General features: G+C 37.7%; 2 protein-coding genes across 8 annotated transcripts; both read right to left on the bottom strand.

Moving 5' to 3' along the window:
- Window positions 1-21: 21 nt before the first annotated feature.
- Window positions 22-8,331, bottom strand: LOC120008607 (putative 1-phosphatidylinositol-3-phosphate 5-kinase FAB1C). 6 transcript variants are annotated; one of them, XM_038859012.1, is made up of 13 exons: window positions 8,086-8,258; window positions 7,846-7,893; window positions 6,811-6,877; window positions 5,845-6,597; window positions 5,594-5,747; window positions 5,166-5,510; window positions 3,986-4,657; window positions 3,564-3,895; window positions 3,361-3,484; window positions 3,084-3,248; window positions 1,412-2,935; window positions 1,071-1,337; window positions 320-574 (listed from the first exon to the last, which is right to left on the bottom strand). In XM_038859012.1, the coding sequence occupies exons 1-13, from the start codon at window positions 8,147-8,149 to the stop codon at window positions 320-322; spliced, it is 4,770 nt and encodes a 1,589-aa protein (XP_038714940.1). In that variant the 5' UTR covers window positions 8,150-8,258. The 6 variants fall into 6 exon arrangements, with proteins under 6 accessions (XP_038714933.1, XP_038714940.1, XP_038714949.1 ...); XM_038859021.1 differs by having other exon boundaries at window positions 8,066-8,220; XM_038858997.1 differs by lacking the exon at window positions 8,086-8,258 and adding an exon at window positions 8,265-8,331 and having other exon boundaries at window positions 6,811-7,893.
- Window positions 8,332-12,618: 4,287 nt separating this feature from the next.
- Window positions 12,619-17,714, bottom strand: LOC120004576 (nicotinate-nucleotide pyrophosphorylase [carboxylating], chloroplastic). 2 transcript variants are annotated; one of them, XM_038853945.1, is made up of 11 exons: window positions 17,388-17,700; window positions 16,673-16,811; window positions 16,302-16,472; window positions 15,925-16,058; window positions 15,745-15,808; window positions 15,567-15,649; window positions 14,837-14,920; window positions 14,565-14,717; window positions 14,202-14,378; window positions 13,713-13,780; window positions 12,619-13,053 (listed from the first exon to the last, which is right to left on the bottom strand). In XM_038853945.1, the coding sequence occupies exons 2-11, from the start codon at window positions 16,800-16,802 to the stop codon at window positions 12,957-12,959; spliced, it is 1,161 nt and encodes a 386-aa protein (XP_038709873.1). In that variant the 5' UTR covers window positions 16,803-16,811; window positions 17,388-17,700; the 3' UTR covers window positions 12,619-12,956. The 2 variants fall into 2 exon arrangements, with proteins under 2 accessions (XP_038709873.1, XP_038709880.1); XM_038853952.1 differs by lacking the exon at window positions 16,673-16,811 and having other exon boundaries at window positions 17,388-17,714.
- Window positions 17,715-18,689: the final 975 nt, after the last annotated feature.

The raw sequence follows: 18,689 nt of genomic DNA, 5'->3' as shown, positions 1-18,689 counted from the left end.
AAAGATTTAAACTTTTCACAATGCATAAAATATTCTTGCTTCTAGATTGCTAAGATCAAAATAAGAAATGTACAATACAAACAAGTCATTTTAAGCAATCATCGAGGTGTGGTTGCACATATATAAAAAAGGATGTACAATGACCTCTCAACAAGATATTTTATATTCCCCCTCTTCTATGCACAGTTCTTCGGGCTATTTCAGCCCTATACACAAAAGCTCTCAGCAGAAAGAAAAGTATCTCCATTTTATCTCTGCATATGTTATCTCTAAGCTTTATTAACAAATGCGTCTAACAAAAAGAATGCAATGGCTTACTTCATGAAGACCATTGTTCAGGTACTGTGAGAAAGTAGGAAGTCATCGCTTTTCGAAATCTTTTCTTGTATTGTTTGGGAGAAATAATTGTTGGGGAAGCATTTTTTGGGCCTCCAAGTATCCCAGATGCCTTGACCCACGTTTCCAAATGCTTGTCCCATGTATATTGCCTCATGAAATCAATTATCCCTAACACCAGCTCCTTGCGATCCTCATCCACCCCAACCAGCAACGAGTAATCCATCACATCAACAGACTGAAAATGCACGAGACAGAAAAAGACTTACCAGAATGATTTAAAAAAGTGAGTGCAGAACTGAAGATAAACTTTTCCTACACCCTTCACCTGGTTTAAACAGATCAGGGTGGAAATCTGTATTACAAGCAGAAAGAACTGTGGAAACTAACAGATTGATGGTTACTACTTCTCCTAGTAGACACAAATTGGAGGTGTTCTTGACCATCAACATACTAACAAATATCCCTATTACTGGGGCCATGTTTAAAAAGTACTTCAACGATTGAATACGTGAGAGGGAAAAACTGAATATTTCTCAATTATAGGCGCCAAGAATATCAAATGTCATTTAGATCAATTGCTCCAAATTTACATTATTTTGGCCTCTACCAAAACAAAATGAAATTGGGTAGACAACGAAATTCAGACCCAGACACATACCTAAAAAGGAAGAGAACTTGAGAATTCAACATAAAAATGAGATCTCAAAAGTAAAAGAGAAAAAAAGTTTTACCGTCAAGAAGGATGTGTCATTCCATATAGCTCTCTCCAGGCTTCGCTTGGCTTTGCTCCCCAGGAAAATGGGTTCTGTACGCAGTGTCTCTACCAGATTCATATCTAGCAGTACTCTGTTTGCCCCTGTTGTATCAGGATTGTAACGGGCTCGTGCAGAGCCCTTAAGATCATAGATTCTTGTGACATTTCTCCTGAAAAAAAGGTTTTCCATCACCATCAAATCCATTTTTGTTTCCTTGCCACCTTTCAGGTGCTTTACAGTGACCTGTCAAAATACACTTGATAAGAGTCAAAAGATCATTGGGCCAGTCCTCATACATGCAAGGAATTACGTATTACCTGATAAATACCAATAACTTTAGCAAGGCAAGTCGGGCTTCCCGAGCTAAGAGAGTGCATCAAATATTTAAAGTACTCAGGAGCAAATTCCTCAAAGGATTCTAGTTCTGTCTTTTTGACTTGTTTTATAATGAATCTCTCATCCAATGACTTGGCAAAATATACATTGCTTTTTCCTCCTTCTGCACTCCATCTCTGGCAGCGGCTCAATGAACGTACAAAATCAACATCACTAGGGCAGCATTTCTTTCTAAGAGAGTCAAACTGCTTTGCAAAATAACAGGTAACAGAAAACTTCGCTTTGCCTCCAGCAATTGTAGATTCATCAGCGAAAGAAACTGTTAAATGTGGCGATTTTTTGGATTCCATAAACAACATACTCATGGAAGAAGTGTCTTCAGAAGCATAACTTCCATAACGGATATAATCCACATCCAGGGAGCCAAAGGATTGCCAAGCAGAAAATGCAGAATCTTCTTTGAAGCTCTCATCTGTGCTCCACTTTCCATCACGCTCGTTCGACCTATCAGCAACCCAATCCTCATATTCCTTAGAACTAAGAGCATATGATACTATGCTGGCAGGATCATTGTCATAAACAGCAACAACAATATCATTGTTGCTCCTCTTAGGAAGTAGCAATCGAGCCCCTCCAGCCAAATTAGAGACAGAAGTAATGAAGGAGGGATTGGAGCTCGGTAACGAGTTCAACTTTTGCACCTCCAATGGCAATGCTTGGGAGTAGCTCCTCATCACACTAGAAACAGGATCTCTCAACATAGTTCGGTATTCTCCAGAAGCATGGAATGATCTAACTGCTGACAAATGCAATAAAGAGGGTGGCAATCCTTTATTGATTCTTTCTTTTAGTCTTACTGCAGAATCAAATGAATGAAATCTCATTGGTGACATCACCCTTTTAAAAGAAGGATTATCATTTTGACTAAGCTGCCTGACGGAACTAACTTGGAGTCCTTCCACCTGGTGTGCCTGTGCAAGCTGAACTTTTGTCGAAAGTTCAGTACCCGTCCATGCAGAATCTATTTTTTCAGACAGAATGGATGCATCAGAGAGCGCATTTTCAAGCAATCTATTACCGCCAGCAATTTCCCCATCTAAATGTACTTCTTTTTCCCTGACAAGTTCACTTGAAGGCAACCTTAAGTCTTCAACAGTTGAAGGTTCAAAGGGTTTTAAACTAGCGTCCTTCACCTCTGGCTCTACATCATTCTCCGGAGAGGAATAAAATTTTGTAGCAGTGGACACATTTTCTTCATTACCATAATTAAGCTTGTCATCCTTACACAATGAATCACTCAATTCTTTCAGTTGGGCATGAGATGCATCCACTCCCATACCCAGGAAACCATAATTTGTTTGAAGTAAAGAGTCAAGTGTATAAAGCTGACGATCCCAAACATGAGAACCAATTAAGAGTTCACGTCTCAAGCGATTCAGTTCTAGAATGTCCGTTGCTGTTTGATCCAGTTGTAACGTGTCCATAACAGCATGTTGTAGTAAACCCTATTTAAGAGAAGATAATTTAAAAGCATGCATATCCACCATATAAAACAAGAAAAATATCAAGATATAAAGTTACATATATCAGGACAGGCACTTTCGAAAACTGCAAGAATAATGATTGACGGATGATGCACATAATTGGGCTTACATAATAATCACTTTTTTCCTTTTTAAGCATATCTTTCAGCTCCATGATGTGATTATGTATCTCGCTCATGTCTGATGATTCATGTCCAATACATCTACTTCTCTGTTCCATGCTGTCAAGCATACAAGATAACTCCACATAGAAGGTTTCCATTTCATGCGTAAGCTGCAAAAATACATAGGAAGTTGAATGAACAACTACAAAACATGCAGAAATTAATAAACAGTTATTTACATCAGAAAAACTGCAACTTGCAATCTAATATTCTTAAAATTACCTCTGCCGCCTCTTTTCTTGTCCACTCTTGTTGAATAAGATTGAATTCAAGTACTGAAGGAGGCAAATAGACTGAAAGAATGTCAATAGGAGAGTAGCGGAAGAATGCAACCATGCTTCCGAACCTGTTCAATCACACTTTAATTGATCACCAGCATATTAAAACATCAAGAGGTAATTAAGACCAGACTTCACTGAAATTACCCATAGTAGCGAAGGCAGTCTCTTTGCAATGAATGACCACAAGGTGCAACACGATTGGCGGTAGCATGGTTTGAAAAGCTAAGCTCTAGGAACTTTCCAAAAGAAAGCCCCCAGGCATCATCGGACATAACCACCCGACAAGTTGCTGGTGGAACTCCATCTATATGAGCACACCTTAGGCATCGGTGCCACATCCATATTCTACCATCCCGTTCTCCAGGCAGCTTTATAGATGAAAGGCGTCTAACATTGATCGTAAGATTTCCTTGCTGATGGGTATAACACAGGACATGGGCATCAACTGGCTCTTTACATGACTGACAGCATGAAGTCTGGACAATGATAAATTCCATTAATTCACAATATTCTGCCACATGATAAGACTTGCAAACAGAAGACAAAAAGAACCAAAAATGAGTTACCTGGTTGAACAGGTCATCACGAAGATATCTTCCAAGTGGCTTGTCAAAACAGCCATAGAACTTTATTCGCAAGAGTCGAGAGCGTTCACATACACTTGCTTTCAGTACACAGCGACTTGAAAAGTATACCAATAAACTCTGATGATTATCGGTGGAGGTGAAATACTCCCCGGAGGCTTCACCTTCCTCAGTTCTGTCAGATCTTGTCTGTTCATGGATTGCCTTGACTTGCCTCTCCCCTTGAAATGGTAGGGCAGAATCCTTCAACTCTTTGCCTTGATTCAAAGAAGATGAATGCCAAGCCACATCATATGCTAATTCATCACCATGTGCATCAAACATCACATCTCCAACCCTACAATTACCAAGATCAAGGCACTCAGAAAATAACTCAGATCCTCCATGACAAACAATTCCTTCATCGTGGGCAGAAGCTTCTGCCACCTGATAATTCCTTGCAGCAATAGTGGCAGGGATGATTGATATGGAATTATCAGCAGTTGTCTTCTCTGGTAAGGTTATTGAGTGTCTAATTGTCATTTTAGGCAAGGTAGCACCTTCGTCGGCAAGAAATGAAGTTTCTAGAGACAAGTGATAGGCTGCAAAAACCGCATATTGAACAACATGTTTAAGTTTCTTTAGCTCTTCACGGCAAGCTCCCCTCAGCAGGACCTGCAGAGGTAACCACATGGAAATCAAAGAAAGGATTAAAAAGGTGACAATCGAAGAACCTGGTTGCCAAAGACATCAGAAACAGACCAATTAATGAACTCAAAAAACTCATCAACATGTATGCTGAAAAAATAATTCCTGCAGCAGAAATATATTATTTTGGAGCCCAAACATTCATATCCAACCATTTTCAATAAAATATTGATCGTGCTTGCAAGAAAATTGATCAATGCCACAAACTCAGTTCAACCATTCTGTCTAGATGCAACTATGAGTATTAGAGATAAACAGAGACATGTAAGAATGACTCAATCAAAATCTGTTGTCAAATTCTGTAAGCTGGATACCATAGAAAATACATTCAAAGCATTTGGGGAAGTTCAAGACTGAAAGTAACACGGCTCCTAATTTAAAAGACAAGGGCAAGAAAAAGGCATAACCATACATCCATCATGGTAAAAAGAAAAATGCATTAACAATTCAAGTACCAAAATATAACACACTTTACCGTGCAACCTAAACGCCTTGTACACCCTTCAAAAAACATCAATGTTTTAGACATTTTTTTGTTCAACTGATTCGGATTCTCATGTTCTTCAGACACTTTCTCTAATCGGAACAATTCACAGTGTCCCAATCGTGTTGTAGAGATACTATCTATGGACGGACTGATAAGAGCACCAGTGCAGCAGGCTATACGCTCCATTAATGGCCTCTTCACATTAAGCACTAAAGAAATTTCCTTTGCAAGAAGATACTCTTGGGCACGTGGAGAGACAGTTTTTTCCACCAGAAGAACATTGGGGCGAAGAGCCTCTATTTTTGACATTATCATCTTAAGATGGTCAGTTTCCTGTTCAACAAAAGCCATCAACTTCATTTCAGCTACTTTCATTTAACAGCCAAATAGAAAACATCAGCTCTTTAAGAAATAACCTGTTGCATTAACGTATTGAAAGATGCCAGCTGATTTGAGACACTCTGGTATTCTAGTGCTCCTCCCAAAAGAAGCAACCTTGGATTTTTGTATTGGGTGGTCATGCGCTTGTGCTTTATGTTTTTTGTACAAACAACTCCCCTTACAAGAGCACTGCACAAACAAAAGGTAAATAAATAGTAGATGCACGAGAGAAAGATCCATAGTATTAAAATGCAGAGCTTATACAATGACTTAAAACATGTCATACCTATCAGTTCGACTTCCTGCCGCAATACATTTGACTTTTACATAATCACCAGGATCCATACTACCTCCTTTGCTAGTATCTGGTCTAACATAATTTGCCGCTTGCCACGCTATTGTTGTAAGGATATCAAGCCAGTCCTCAATGCTCTCCTCTTTGCTGACTTTGATTCCCTCCCCCTGTAAGAGCTGGGACACAAGAGCCCTAAAATGCCCCTGCACCACAATTCGAAGAGGTTCCTTGTTACCCTCATTTTGCTTCTCTTTAGCAGGGAACATGCTAGAAAGGCTGCTACTGGAAGAGAACATTGCGCCTGAGTCCCCAATATCATCGTCTTCATCATCATAAGAAAAGAAATTACTATCTGCCTCATCATTTTCATCATCAGGGGGTGGAGGAAACCAGATAAGACCATTATTTTCAAAATCTAATAGCTTTTGGTGACGCAAAATTAATGACTCATCAGAGTAATCATCTGTATATTCGGGATCATCGGATCTTCTTGAAACAGCCATGGTTTCCTGATCAAAGGGACCTTTGTTCTCAGACATTAACATAGGGCTACCTTCTTGCCCACTCTGTACAGAATGCCCAGCCCTGTGAGGACTAAAATTAATCCTAGAGGGGCTGTCTGAAGAACTTGTTCCAACAGACTTGCAGTAAAATTCATGCCTAGCAATAGCATTACCTGAATCTACATCCGAAACATCGTGATAGTATTCACTTGATTGGCGATTCTCCGCTTCTCCATCGCTCCTACATCAGTAAATAGATATTAAATGCCACTCACCAGAAAAGGGAAAGGAAAAAAAAAAGGTGGTCGAAATAAGAGCATATTTTGCGATTTAGAGTTTCTTTTGACAAATTTAGACATTCATGATTGGAATTTCACCAAAACGAGTCCAAATGTCAAATTTTCACTTCCGTGCAAAATAACCATGACATATTCAATAGAAATTAACAGAATACCTGCTAGGAGATTCAACATTCTCCAGCGGAAGATGATTGCTAAATGAGTTCATACTCCTGCCAGTTGCTGCACGAGGAGAATAGCCGTAATTTTGTATCTCAAGATAGTGGGCAAGACGATCACTCTGGATAAATTTGCTATTCATGGGACAATCCATTTTTTCACCACTAAAACAAGGTGATGGTGGTTCAGGGCTGTCCCGGTGAGACCTAAAAGGATGCACTTTCTTACTGTACTTCTTTCTGTCTCCATGCGTTAAATGAATCCCATCACAGAACTTGCAAGACCTAAAGTTATCTCCACCGTCGAAATTCTTGGCATTATCTGATTCATAGCCCCATAGACACTTCGCACAAAACCACCGACCACAGCTTTCGCAATGGTATTCATTAGAAAACTGGGTGAATTCCGTTTCACACTCACAACACATTTTTGCAGCGTTATTGGCCATTTCAAAATCACGAGACAATCGAGGTTGATCACTTCTCCAGGAAATCCAAGACCTAACCTTCTTCTCCAATAGATCTAATAGTGAAGGACCAGGTATTCCCATAAAAGTAATTACCCAGCTCTAAACTTTCTTTGTTCTATATTCTCCTAAATTGAGTATTTTCACTTTTTTCTTTTCCAGGTAAAAAAACACAAAAATCTAAAGTTTGACTCAAGTAGACTTGAATGCTTAGTATATGAATTCCATGAAAGATTGGTATGATAAAAGTAACACCCACAATAAAAATGGTGGGTGGCGATTATAGTGTGTCTTAGGAGCTCACAATTGACGAGTTTCCCGGTTCAACTGCTTTAAAAAAAGAAAGAAAATCCTCCTAGAGCCACAAAATACATCCAAGGAGGAACACGAGGGAATAAATCAGACCACAAGATTCACAAATCTTGATAGTATATACACCAAATCGTATCACAATAAAACCACAGATTTGTCACAACAGGAACGGAGTTTCCCTATATAGAATCAGTAAAGAACGAACCCTAGAAAATCCTAATCTCAGAGAGACAGTAATGGACAGCTAACTAACCTAATCCAGAATCATCAAGAATGCGTCCATGGATCAAGTTTAGCATCACTGCAAGAAAACCCCCAATCAAAGTCAAATTATAAATTACCCAATCAAGAACTCAAAAAAAAAGAGTCACAAAAGCGAATTAAACACCAACAATTGGAAGAAAAGACAGAGAGAGAAAGAAAGATTAAATGCGAGGCAAAATGAGGATCAAAAGGAGGAAGAGAAGAAGTACAGAGAAGGTTCCTTCTCTACCGGAATCCGCTCGCACATCAATAAAACCTTCATCTTCCATCTTTCCCGGTTCCCCTACTTTCATCGTCCCCCTTCCCCCCTCTCTCCAACTCTATATTATTATTATTATATTGCTTTTACCCTTAAATATGTATATATCGATTGGTGTTCAAATAAAGCACACTGGCACACACACGTACCCTCTCTCTCTATCCTTCGCTTCCTTCACCATCTTCTACTTTGCTTAATTGCAGGTTCATGCATTTTTATGGGTTTGTGTTTAGGGTTTTCATGGGTGCGTAATTTCACAGTCAGCACCAGTATTATTATACGTAATCATATTTAATTAGTTCATGGATTTAGTATTGTATTTGAATATTTTATTCACTCGCATGCATTTATTGCCGTGCGCGTGGGATCCAGCTCAAGAATTGTAGCCTTGATGGTCAGATTTAACGGGTCAAATCTCGCACCCGAATTTTGGATGGGTCTAGAGTTTCGAATTTCCTTTGTTTGGGTTTACACTTTCTTGGTCAACCAATCTCCTATAAGTTTGTCTTTTCGATATTCGAGATAGACTTAAATTTTAGCCGTCAAGCACATCCGTACAGAAATTTTCTATATATCAACATTATAAATTGGGTAAAAACTCAATACGTGTCAACAAAAATATTATTCTCAGTGAGAATCGAATTCAGAATCTCCTGAATCGATACGATTTGAATGACCTTTTTCACGAGATTCCCTAGTATTCCAACTTTTTTCTAATGTTTTGAAGAAACTTTGATTTGAATGAATCTCAATTACGTTTGTGATTGCGAATGCGTGCGAGGGCCGCAGAAAGTTTGGAAAATTGGGTCATTAAAAGGGACAACATACTTGATTTTTCACTAATGGTAAATTCATGCAATACACGTGTGAAGTCGTGTGAGGATGAGTAAAGTACTAATTAGGCATCACGTGCCCCTGCCCCTTAATGCACTCCTATTGATTAATGACAAATTAAGGAATGGTTAAGATTATAATACTAATGACTAAAAACCAATCACACTACACCCAATCCACTAATTGGAGTAGTAAGAATGGTGTGTATCATCCTCGTAGTCAGGGTTTGAATCCTCACTCTCAATTTTTATTATTTTTAAAAATGACATATAACCCATTAGTTTGGTAGCTCATGGGAGCCCAACAAGTTTATTCAATTGATTTAATCAATGGAATAATTCATTTGTTTTTGAGATTCCATTTTTTTTAAATTCCATTGAAAAAAAATAATGGAATTAAGAAATTCTATTGAAAAAAACAATGGAATTAAGATTTACAGGATAAAACTCATCGACAATGGATATTGTTAGAAAGAGTTTTATGTGTTGATTCTGAATATGTAATTTTTTTAAAAATCTAACATGTATTTTAAGAGTTAAAACGTTTTAAAATTTCGTTTAAGAGATTTGAGTTCCCATAGACTACCACTATATGGACTACCTAATATTACTGTTTTTTTTTTTAAGAAAAAAGACCAATCACACTTCTTTAATTCCCAAATATGCTCTTCGAGAGAAAATTTATAGCGTGGACTTGTCCTATCAGCTAGGTATAAAAATGGAGGCTTTTGATTAATCTCCAACATTGCCTTGATAGTACTGGTCATCAACTGCCTAAACAAATAGAAATAGTGTAAGATGGGATGTCCCCTCCCTTGTATAGAATTGGGTTTGGTAGCATTAGTTTGGCAAAATATGGGTTGGTGACAATACCACATCTGCAAAAGGGGGTGCCGAAAGATGTGGCTTTTTTTTTCAATTAATTAATACACTTCATCTAGTTGGCCTTTCCTCTCATACAAAACAAATACAATAATTTTCAATGAACCCAAATTTATGGTGTGACCAAATTGGTATATATAAAAACGAAAATGTTAAGAATCCCAATTTTTTTTTTGTCAATTATCCTAAATGTTGAGATAAACATACATGATCCATGTGAAATAGTAGTCTCCAGATGTCACACATGATTGATATGAAATTATGTGCATAGTCCATCTCATCTTTTGGGATAATTGAGACAAGAAATACTGAAATCTGTAAGACGTGCTATTGATATAAAAAAAAAAAAGGTTACATCCGAATAGTCCACTAAAAAGGGCATAATAATAACAATACAATTGAGCCGCCCCTACATAAAACTAATGGTCTTCATCATCATGATCATGTTTCAACGTTCATGACTCATCTCCATGTGGAGGAGGTGTTATTTTGGTGGATTACTTTTGGTTTGGATGGTATTCGGAGATTCCATGACCTCTCTCTCCATGTCCTCGTATGCTTTTATTGAACATTGATCGTCAAACTAGGGCTACAAAGGGCCCCGCCCCACATTGAATATATATATATCATCCATTTCTTGAGATCCCAAAAATATCCCTACAGTATCTTAACATTTCCAATGGTCAACGCATGGCATGAATATTGCTAAGAAGTTGATCGATTGATGAGTTTGTTTTGTTATGAGAGCACAAAATTATGCTTAGGAAGGCTATGATCGATGTTGCTATGGTATCATTGTCCACTTTTAGAAGATAATTTGACCTTGACACAGAATTGTTGAATTAGACATTCCTGTCTTAATATGGTTTTTGGTATTTTACGTTCCATTAGAGAAGTGTATTATTGTGTCTTTTTCTTTTTCATTTGAAACAAGGGGGATTCGAAACCCTGATCATCAATCTTTACCACTTTAATTAGTGATTTGAGTGTGTATTATTGTGTAATTGGTGAGTGCATAACCTCCTATATTGAGTTGATGTTATATAGTGCATGCGATTTCACGCTTGTTAATACCGGTTTTGGGATGATATTTGACTAATCACAGGAGGGATTATGGACTTGTCTGTCATGCCTGGTTAAGGATGACGTTTTTAATTAATTTTTTTCTTCTCAAGATTCCATTTTCAAAAATTCAGAGCTATAACTATCAGTCATGTATGATGAGATGGGATGAATTCGTTAAAGATAATTAAGTTGGAATTGAAATTTGGTATCAACTCCTAACCTAATTCATTATAGGGGAGTCCTCTCTTGGAGTTGTAAGTTCAAATCCTTACCGACTCCTCCGTACATGAAATTATCATGTGCGTATTTTGACACTTGTGGTTTGAAGGTTATTGTGCATATTCAACAATAGTTGCTGTGGATTCCGATGTTATAAAAAAAAAAGTGTGGCTTCAACCCAAAAAGATTAACATGCTGGACGATCATAGATTTTCATGTGAAGAATTGCATATTGATATTGTGTTATTTTCAAGTGCACACCGCTTGCGGGATGCCCTAACTTGTCTTTATTAAACTAATCCAATGCAGTGCGTCGCTATTAAATATTAATTGAAGTATGCCAATGTCAATCCTTAATCATTTATCGTTGCATTTAGGTTCCGATGCAACGCCTCATGCTCAGAGAATGCCCCAAACGAATTTCTCATTTAGACTCATGCAGAGGTATAATTTTATATATATATATATATATATATTGATCCATTTTTAAAAAATTAGTAAAATTGTTTAGATTATTGGCTACCTATGTACTTTTCACGTGCTTTGATCTTTTTTTTTCCATCAATGGACCAACTACTATACTACATATGTATATACGCACTTCCCCATCAAAGCTTATAGATAGAGGGCGGTGATAGGCGGTTCGATTATAGCTCCTGTACAGCCTTATCTCTTCACCCACTTTTGTCATTCCAAGTTGTCATTTCAATTTGATGTTTCACAAGATGTATGAGGTACGTACGTCATATTCCAACCCACCAGTTCTCCATAAATGTGGAAACAACGTTGTATCATATTTGTATACAAACAGTGCACAAGTAATATTCATGATTCATATTGTATTCTGTTGATTCTTCATGGTTGACTATTAGGTTATAAATTGGAAGTTTTGAAACATGACCAGCAGCTTTTCCAGTCGAGATTCCTTTTATTTGTTATTCACTACGTACCCATGAAAAAACATGGAGAGTATACTACAAAGAATTTCAAGCATTGGTCATTAAGTGCTTCATCGTCAATACAAACACAAGAATTCTAGAGATTAGCCTTTATGATATGGAGAGGGAAAGAATATTGAACCACTTGACGATAGTTTAGTCGGTTCTCTCTCCGATTTTAGGGTGTACAATGTCTGAGATCTTGGTGTACATTGTCCAAGATCGAGAGTTCAAATCAACCAACTAGGATACTTCTTTGTCAAATCATGGTTCCATGGGCTTGTCCCACTTCTTAGTCCCCCATCTTCATGGATTTCGTCTCAATCTTATCTATCGTCAACATGATACAAACTGTCCTGACCACCCGAGATTTACGCCCGCTCAATTATTCAAAGAGTATGTTGAATTGGATTATTCCTGGGTTACCAAAAGAAAAAAGAAATAGGAATATTGATTTGTTAGGGGGGGGGAGTGGACACCAAAGTAGGTGGACTTCACATTCAGATGCATTTTCAAGGCAGGCTGCTACTGTTGATACAAGGAAAAAGTGGGGAAGAAAATACAAATAAGAACCAGTCACATACACCCCCTTTAAACATTAGAGAAACACAAACTTTATCAAACTTTACGGTAATTTAATTAAAGTCTCAACAACTACCTAGTACACATCCATGCCACCTTATCCTTATGTCAGGCTGTCGAGATACATAATTATGTATTATCAGCAAAAGAAGAATAACCAACGAGAGACTTTTCTGCTAAAACCACACCACCACCCTTCTGATAGAAATACAGAAGGTGGTGACTAGTTCCCCTTATTTTTATTACCTTATTTTCCGAGTCATGATTCATGAACACTTAACAAAGTCATCAAAGAAAGAAATAAATTGTAGTCTGAACAAAATCATGCCCGCTTTGTACGCCGTCCAACTTCAAGGGCCAGCTCCGTATCGATTTTGAGGGAGATGTCGAGGGCTTTTACAGAATGAGTCAGTGCACCACTGCAAAAATCGATAAGAAAAGCTCAACTTTTCTTCCACAATCTTATGATGTTTCCAGAGAAACACTAATGTGAAATATAAAATGTTTATGTAACCCAGACATGTCTATGGAAAGCTCATTTAAATGTCTAAAATCTAATTTTATGGCTCATCCATGTGATGAGAGACCGCAAAAGCAAGATAAGAAATGTTGATCACTACTTTCTTGCAACCCTGCAGCCGTTTCACCATATCAATGTCAAGAGGCAAGTGATTCCGTGAGATGCAAACAGTTACTTTAGTGGCAGATGTTAAACAGCTCATTGGTTTGGGCTGTACATTCTACATCATTTATTCGCAAAGAGGGGAATATAATACTCGTGTGGTTATATCTAAATCAGAAACCATATACCACTTCTCTAAGAAGTGATTTATACGCTTTCAAAGTGAAATTGTAATGCACATAGGAAATGCTACGACGCAAAAAGATTACTGATATCCAATGCATGGTTGCTTGTCTATTTCATGAAATGGATAGGCTGAAATTTTAAGGAATTTTGTCTTTGATATGCTCTTTTTACCAAAGGTCGTGCTATCATAAAGAGAATAGGAGGTCTAGATGGAACAGGCTGAATAGCCTTGACACATTAGAAACTCTGAAAAGAAAGTTGCATTTTTACCTAGAAATGTAGGTCACCCCTGTTTGTCCGATATTGTGTACTGTTTCTAGAGTAACATTGCCCGATGCCTGCCAGAATGAATAAAGATATCACAAATTTTGTTTATTAAGAAGTACCAAATAAAATGAAAGCATCAGGTATATATTCCAGGTAAAGTCAATATAACATTCAGAATATCTGTTAATACCAAAGATTGCACTGGGATGCCTCAAAATGAAAAGTTAACAGACACAATGAGAATTCAGTTAAAATGCACTTAAAAGAGATGGGCCTCAGAAATTATAAGATTATCAAATAAGATGTGCAAGATCAATACTAAACAGACAGGACAGGGTTAGATAAAAATAATATGAACAAAGGTTCTTATCTGCTTCAGCACAGAGAAATTTTAACAGACAACAGTAGTAATGCTTCTCTGAGTACTGATTTCTGAAGACAAACACAAGGTATTGAACAAGAAGATAAATATACAACAGACATCGGAAGTACCTCGGTCTCAAATCTCCCATTGATCAATTCCACAGCTTCCTTAAGCATAGACACATCGACATCCCCATTTGGCAGAGGTACAACCATATTATCCAACATTATCCGGGTCAATGACGATTTCATTAGAGATGTATAGCTCAATACCTCCTTTACCTCCTCAAGAGTCCTGGTCTCAACCTATTGAGAGAGTGGAAATATATTTATGAGAAGGACAAATAGCAGCTTGTACAGAGCATGCACACACACACACCCACCTGGGGCCTGGGGGGGGGGGGGTGTTTGGGATTACGTTTTGCAGATTAATTAACCTCTGATTATTAAGTAGTTTATTCGTAAACCCTCTCAATTTTTTAAGAAGCATACCTCAACCTCCATTTGAAGATTGTTTTGCTCTAGATACTGGTCAACAGCTCTGATGGCATTTATAATACCTCCAGCTATTGATATGTGATTATCTTTTATCATCACCATATCAAATAAGCCCATTCTATGATTGCGTCCACCACCAATCATTACCTATAACAAGATAATTCAACATGTCAACCAGACAAGGAAATATCAGAGAGAGAGAGGAAGAAATCAAGAACGCAAGGACAAGGGGGGAAAGAGGAGAAAATCAAGGAACTGATCCATACCGCCCATTTATCCACTAGTCGTAAACCTGGAGCAGTTTTTCTCGTCTCCAAAATGCATGAAGGGTATGCAGCATCTGCCATTGCCTGCAGGACACATGGGCATTTTAAAAAGCTCTATTGCACATTTAGTAATTTGGCAGACCAGTGAGGATGTGCTGCTAGTGTCATCACTTACACAATCTATATGATGCATTACGGTTCTATGACCATATTGATTGGAAAACTCAAATTTTTGTACATCATGTTCAGAGATAGACCCTCTAACCAAATATTATTATGCATCAATAATGTTTGTCCACCCCAACACATACAGATAGTGAAGGATTATCAGCCTCTTCAATGGACCATACCATCCTTAATAAAGTAGGAGGTTCCCGCAACTTTCCATAGAAACTAGATAGAAGATTGACAGAGATATCAAATAAATTTTTTGTCGCTCTGTTCAAAAGGGAAAAAATCACAAACAATAGAAGCACAATTCTTTTTCTTTCCCAACTAAACATCGACGTCGAAAGGTAGAGCTTAAACTTCTCCAAGTTCTAGTTCCCGTGCTTCCCCAACCAATGAATATCCACATAGCAACATAAGATCATATACCATCCAATGCTGACCACCCATTATGTGCTTTAACGTATAATGTGGCATTTAATATTTGCTAAAACAAAAAATAGTAGTTGTTAATTATGATAATTATGTGCTTGATTGCAAAATTCAAGGATTTTTGAAAGACCTTAGTCAGAGTCGCTATTCCACTCATCCGCTGCATAAAGTTTAGCGCAACCCTTTCAGCTACGACTACGTTGTGTGCTCGTCCTGCAAAAAGAAACAAAAGTACGATAACATCTCAATTGATGCTTCAAATACTACAATGAAGATTCATTATCTTCTTCTCTCTCCCATTGGTGTACCAGACACTTTTCCAAACTGCAGCCCTTTATGAACGTAATCACCATCTTTTCGAGACCACTCCACCTGTCATTGAAACATCTCCAAAATTAAAAAGTGTGCAAGTGAGGGAGATAAATAATTTCCCTCCGTAACCCCAAACTGTACCAGCCCGAGACAAATAGAAAACAAAGCCTTCATACCTTCAGAGAAGGATCAACCTCATGAAATACCATCTCTGCAAGTGCAATCCCAGCTATGATACCATCCTCCTTGGCCAAGAAATGGGCTTCCACTTCCATTTCAGACGGAATGGTGGCCATACATGTCACATCTCCTGCAATATAACTTATATCATTGGCCATATGTTCAAATGAGAGTAAATTAGTAACTATCACATCCAAGCCTGTTTGTTGTAACCTTTAATGTAACAAATATGCAAAATCATTAATAACGGTCTAAACAGATTTTCAACTCCATCGTAAAACCAGTTTTATTGAATATTATGACATTTGAAGGATTGAAAGCAGTCGATGCAGTGAACAGGGAAGAGAAACAAAAGATGGTCAATAAATTGAACCTCGATCGCCTGAATCTTCAGCAAGAGCTAGCTTGATGACACCCTTCATATCATAGGTGGGATGAGAAGGAGGCTTTATTGCCATTGAATTGATTGATATTTCAGGATTTCTGGTTACAGATGCAGACATCCTAACAATCCGCCTGTTTGTAGGAGCCTTTCTATGATTGCCTGTATATGGTAATTATCAAGGAATATCAGGACCTGCTATAGGATCCTTCCTGTTAGCATATACAGAGAATTACAAAGATCTGTCTAAACATAATTTAAGCCTAGTCTCAAAATCAAAATTAGATAAAGAAGATATCAAACCACTGAAACAATTGATAAGATTAGAATAGACTGAGGAAGAGAAACAAATTAAATTGAACCTTGATTTCCTGAATCTATGGCAAAAGCTAGCTTGATGAAACTCTTCGTATCATAGTTACGATGCAAAGGTGGCTTTATTGCCATCGAATCCGTTGATATTCCAAGAGTTCTGACTAAAGAAGCAGACATTCTAACAATCTGCACGCAGTGATTCCATTGTTTAAACCAGCATCAATTGTTAATTTTGTTAAAGAAAAAAAAAATGTCAATAACTCCTTGAAGTAACCAAATTAGGTCCCAGAGATCCCACAAACGCAAATCTACAGAATTATTGGTCGTCCACATATCATGACCAGGTAATCTCGTATCAAGCCCGTCTAAACACATTACGCAATCGTACATGTCCTCAAACATGATTCGGGACATGACCCAAATTATTAGACATGCAAAGTTAAATCCTTCAGCTTGACATCTAAAACACATAACGAAATCCCATTAAAAAAAACTTCAAAACAAACAAAGAACATTTCTTGTTGTGTGAGCTTCAACACAGAGTGGAACATTATCACAAACAGCTTATCTTCTACATAACGTGGTCCGATTCACCGCACAATCAAAAACATTCAAGAATAAAATCGATAACCCAAATGCGAAATCATTAGCTTGGTTGGTTGCTAACAATAATTTGAGTGACGAGAAGATGAACAAAATAGAATCTGAGATTCAATAAAACGTAAACAAAACAGAAAGAATGAAGATTTGTTGAAGCCATACCTGAAAGAGGGGAGTTGGGGCAGGGTAGAAGTTGCAGGGCTTGTGTTTGCGTTGGTGTCTGACTGAGAGACAGTGAAGAGTCAAGTTGAAGCCTTCTTCTCATCGACGGAGACCCACCTCCCCAAATTGGCAAATTCTATTACTACCAGCCAGCGCGCACACAGTTCTCTACAACCATACCTTCCAATTTATAATCAACCACAAACTATTTGGGTTTAAATTATCCGATTTTGGTTGGGAGAGAGCAGCACCATACTTTTGACGTTTTATAGCATAAAAGATTTGTATATTTGTCACGTTTTAGAGCATTTGGAATACACGATTAGTCCACATCTAACACCCGCACAACCAAAATCCAAACATTCAATTATTGTCAAATATTGGCAACCTTGAAAACAGCGAATGTCATTTATCGAATTAACCCAGAACAAAAAAAATCCACAATCAATGGTTACTGTGTGTTCTACATTGGCTGCTATTACTTGTTTCTGATCAGAGCGGCGCTCGACCTCTGCCGATCAGATTCGTAGTAGAATCTTGGTCTTGAATGGCGTCCTCGTCAAAAATAAAAAACCGAGATTTCTATATCGATATTGAAACTCCAAAGAGACGACTGGAATAGTGTTGAGGCATGAGGCCCATTACCGATGACAGTATGGGCTGATCCATTTCAAAGTCTTTGGACTCGACAAGGCCCCATAGGCGCTTTATGGACAGGCCGCCGGAATAACACTTCCATAACCGTTTCTGCATCTTGGCATCTTGGGCTCAATTTGACTACTTGAGCTCAGCCCATTAAATTGAGGTCAATTTCAAAGCTTCAAACCCAACCAAACAGTCCAAAAGTAAAATAAGTCCAAACGTCCAGTCCCATTTGAAGATTAGTATTAACAAGAAACTTGTTGCTTTGAATCAAATCGGTCAAAACTCAAATCAGTTTGGAGATTTAACAAGAAAAATACTTTCATCATGACAACGAACAAGTGCGAAACTTTGGCCACAAATCTCGGGATGAGACAAGATAAATAAATCAACCCTTTTGACTATAAATATTTATGATTTATCGGAATCTAATTTAAAAAAAAAATATGTCAATTTCAATAATGTTATTAGTTTCAACGGTAAACATTGTTGTCCACTCTTATCCATTAAACTAACATTAAAACTAAGAAAAGAGAACCCTTTCACCAAATCTAATTATCTAATAACACAAACCTTGCTACCAACTTGTGATGTTGAATTAATTAAACCCTATACACTCATGCGGCCAATGGCCCTATCCTCACCCAGTCTAACATATCA

The sequence above is a fragment of the Tripterygium wilfordii genome, chromosome 2 (genome assembly GCF_013401445.1).
Source record: "Tripterygium wilfordii isolate XIE 37 chromosome 2, ASM1340144v1, whole genome shotgun sequence".
Taxonomy (NCBI): domain Eukaryota; kingdom Viridiplantae; phylum Streptophyta; class Magnoliopsida; order Celastrales; family Celastraceae; genus Tripterygium; species Tripterygium wilfordii.
Note: the sequence above shows the minus strand (reverse complement) of the source record. Positions and strands in the feature narration are given on the sequence as shown.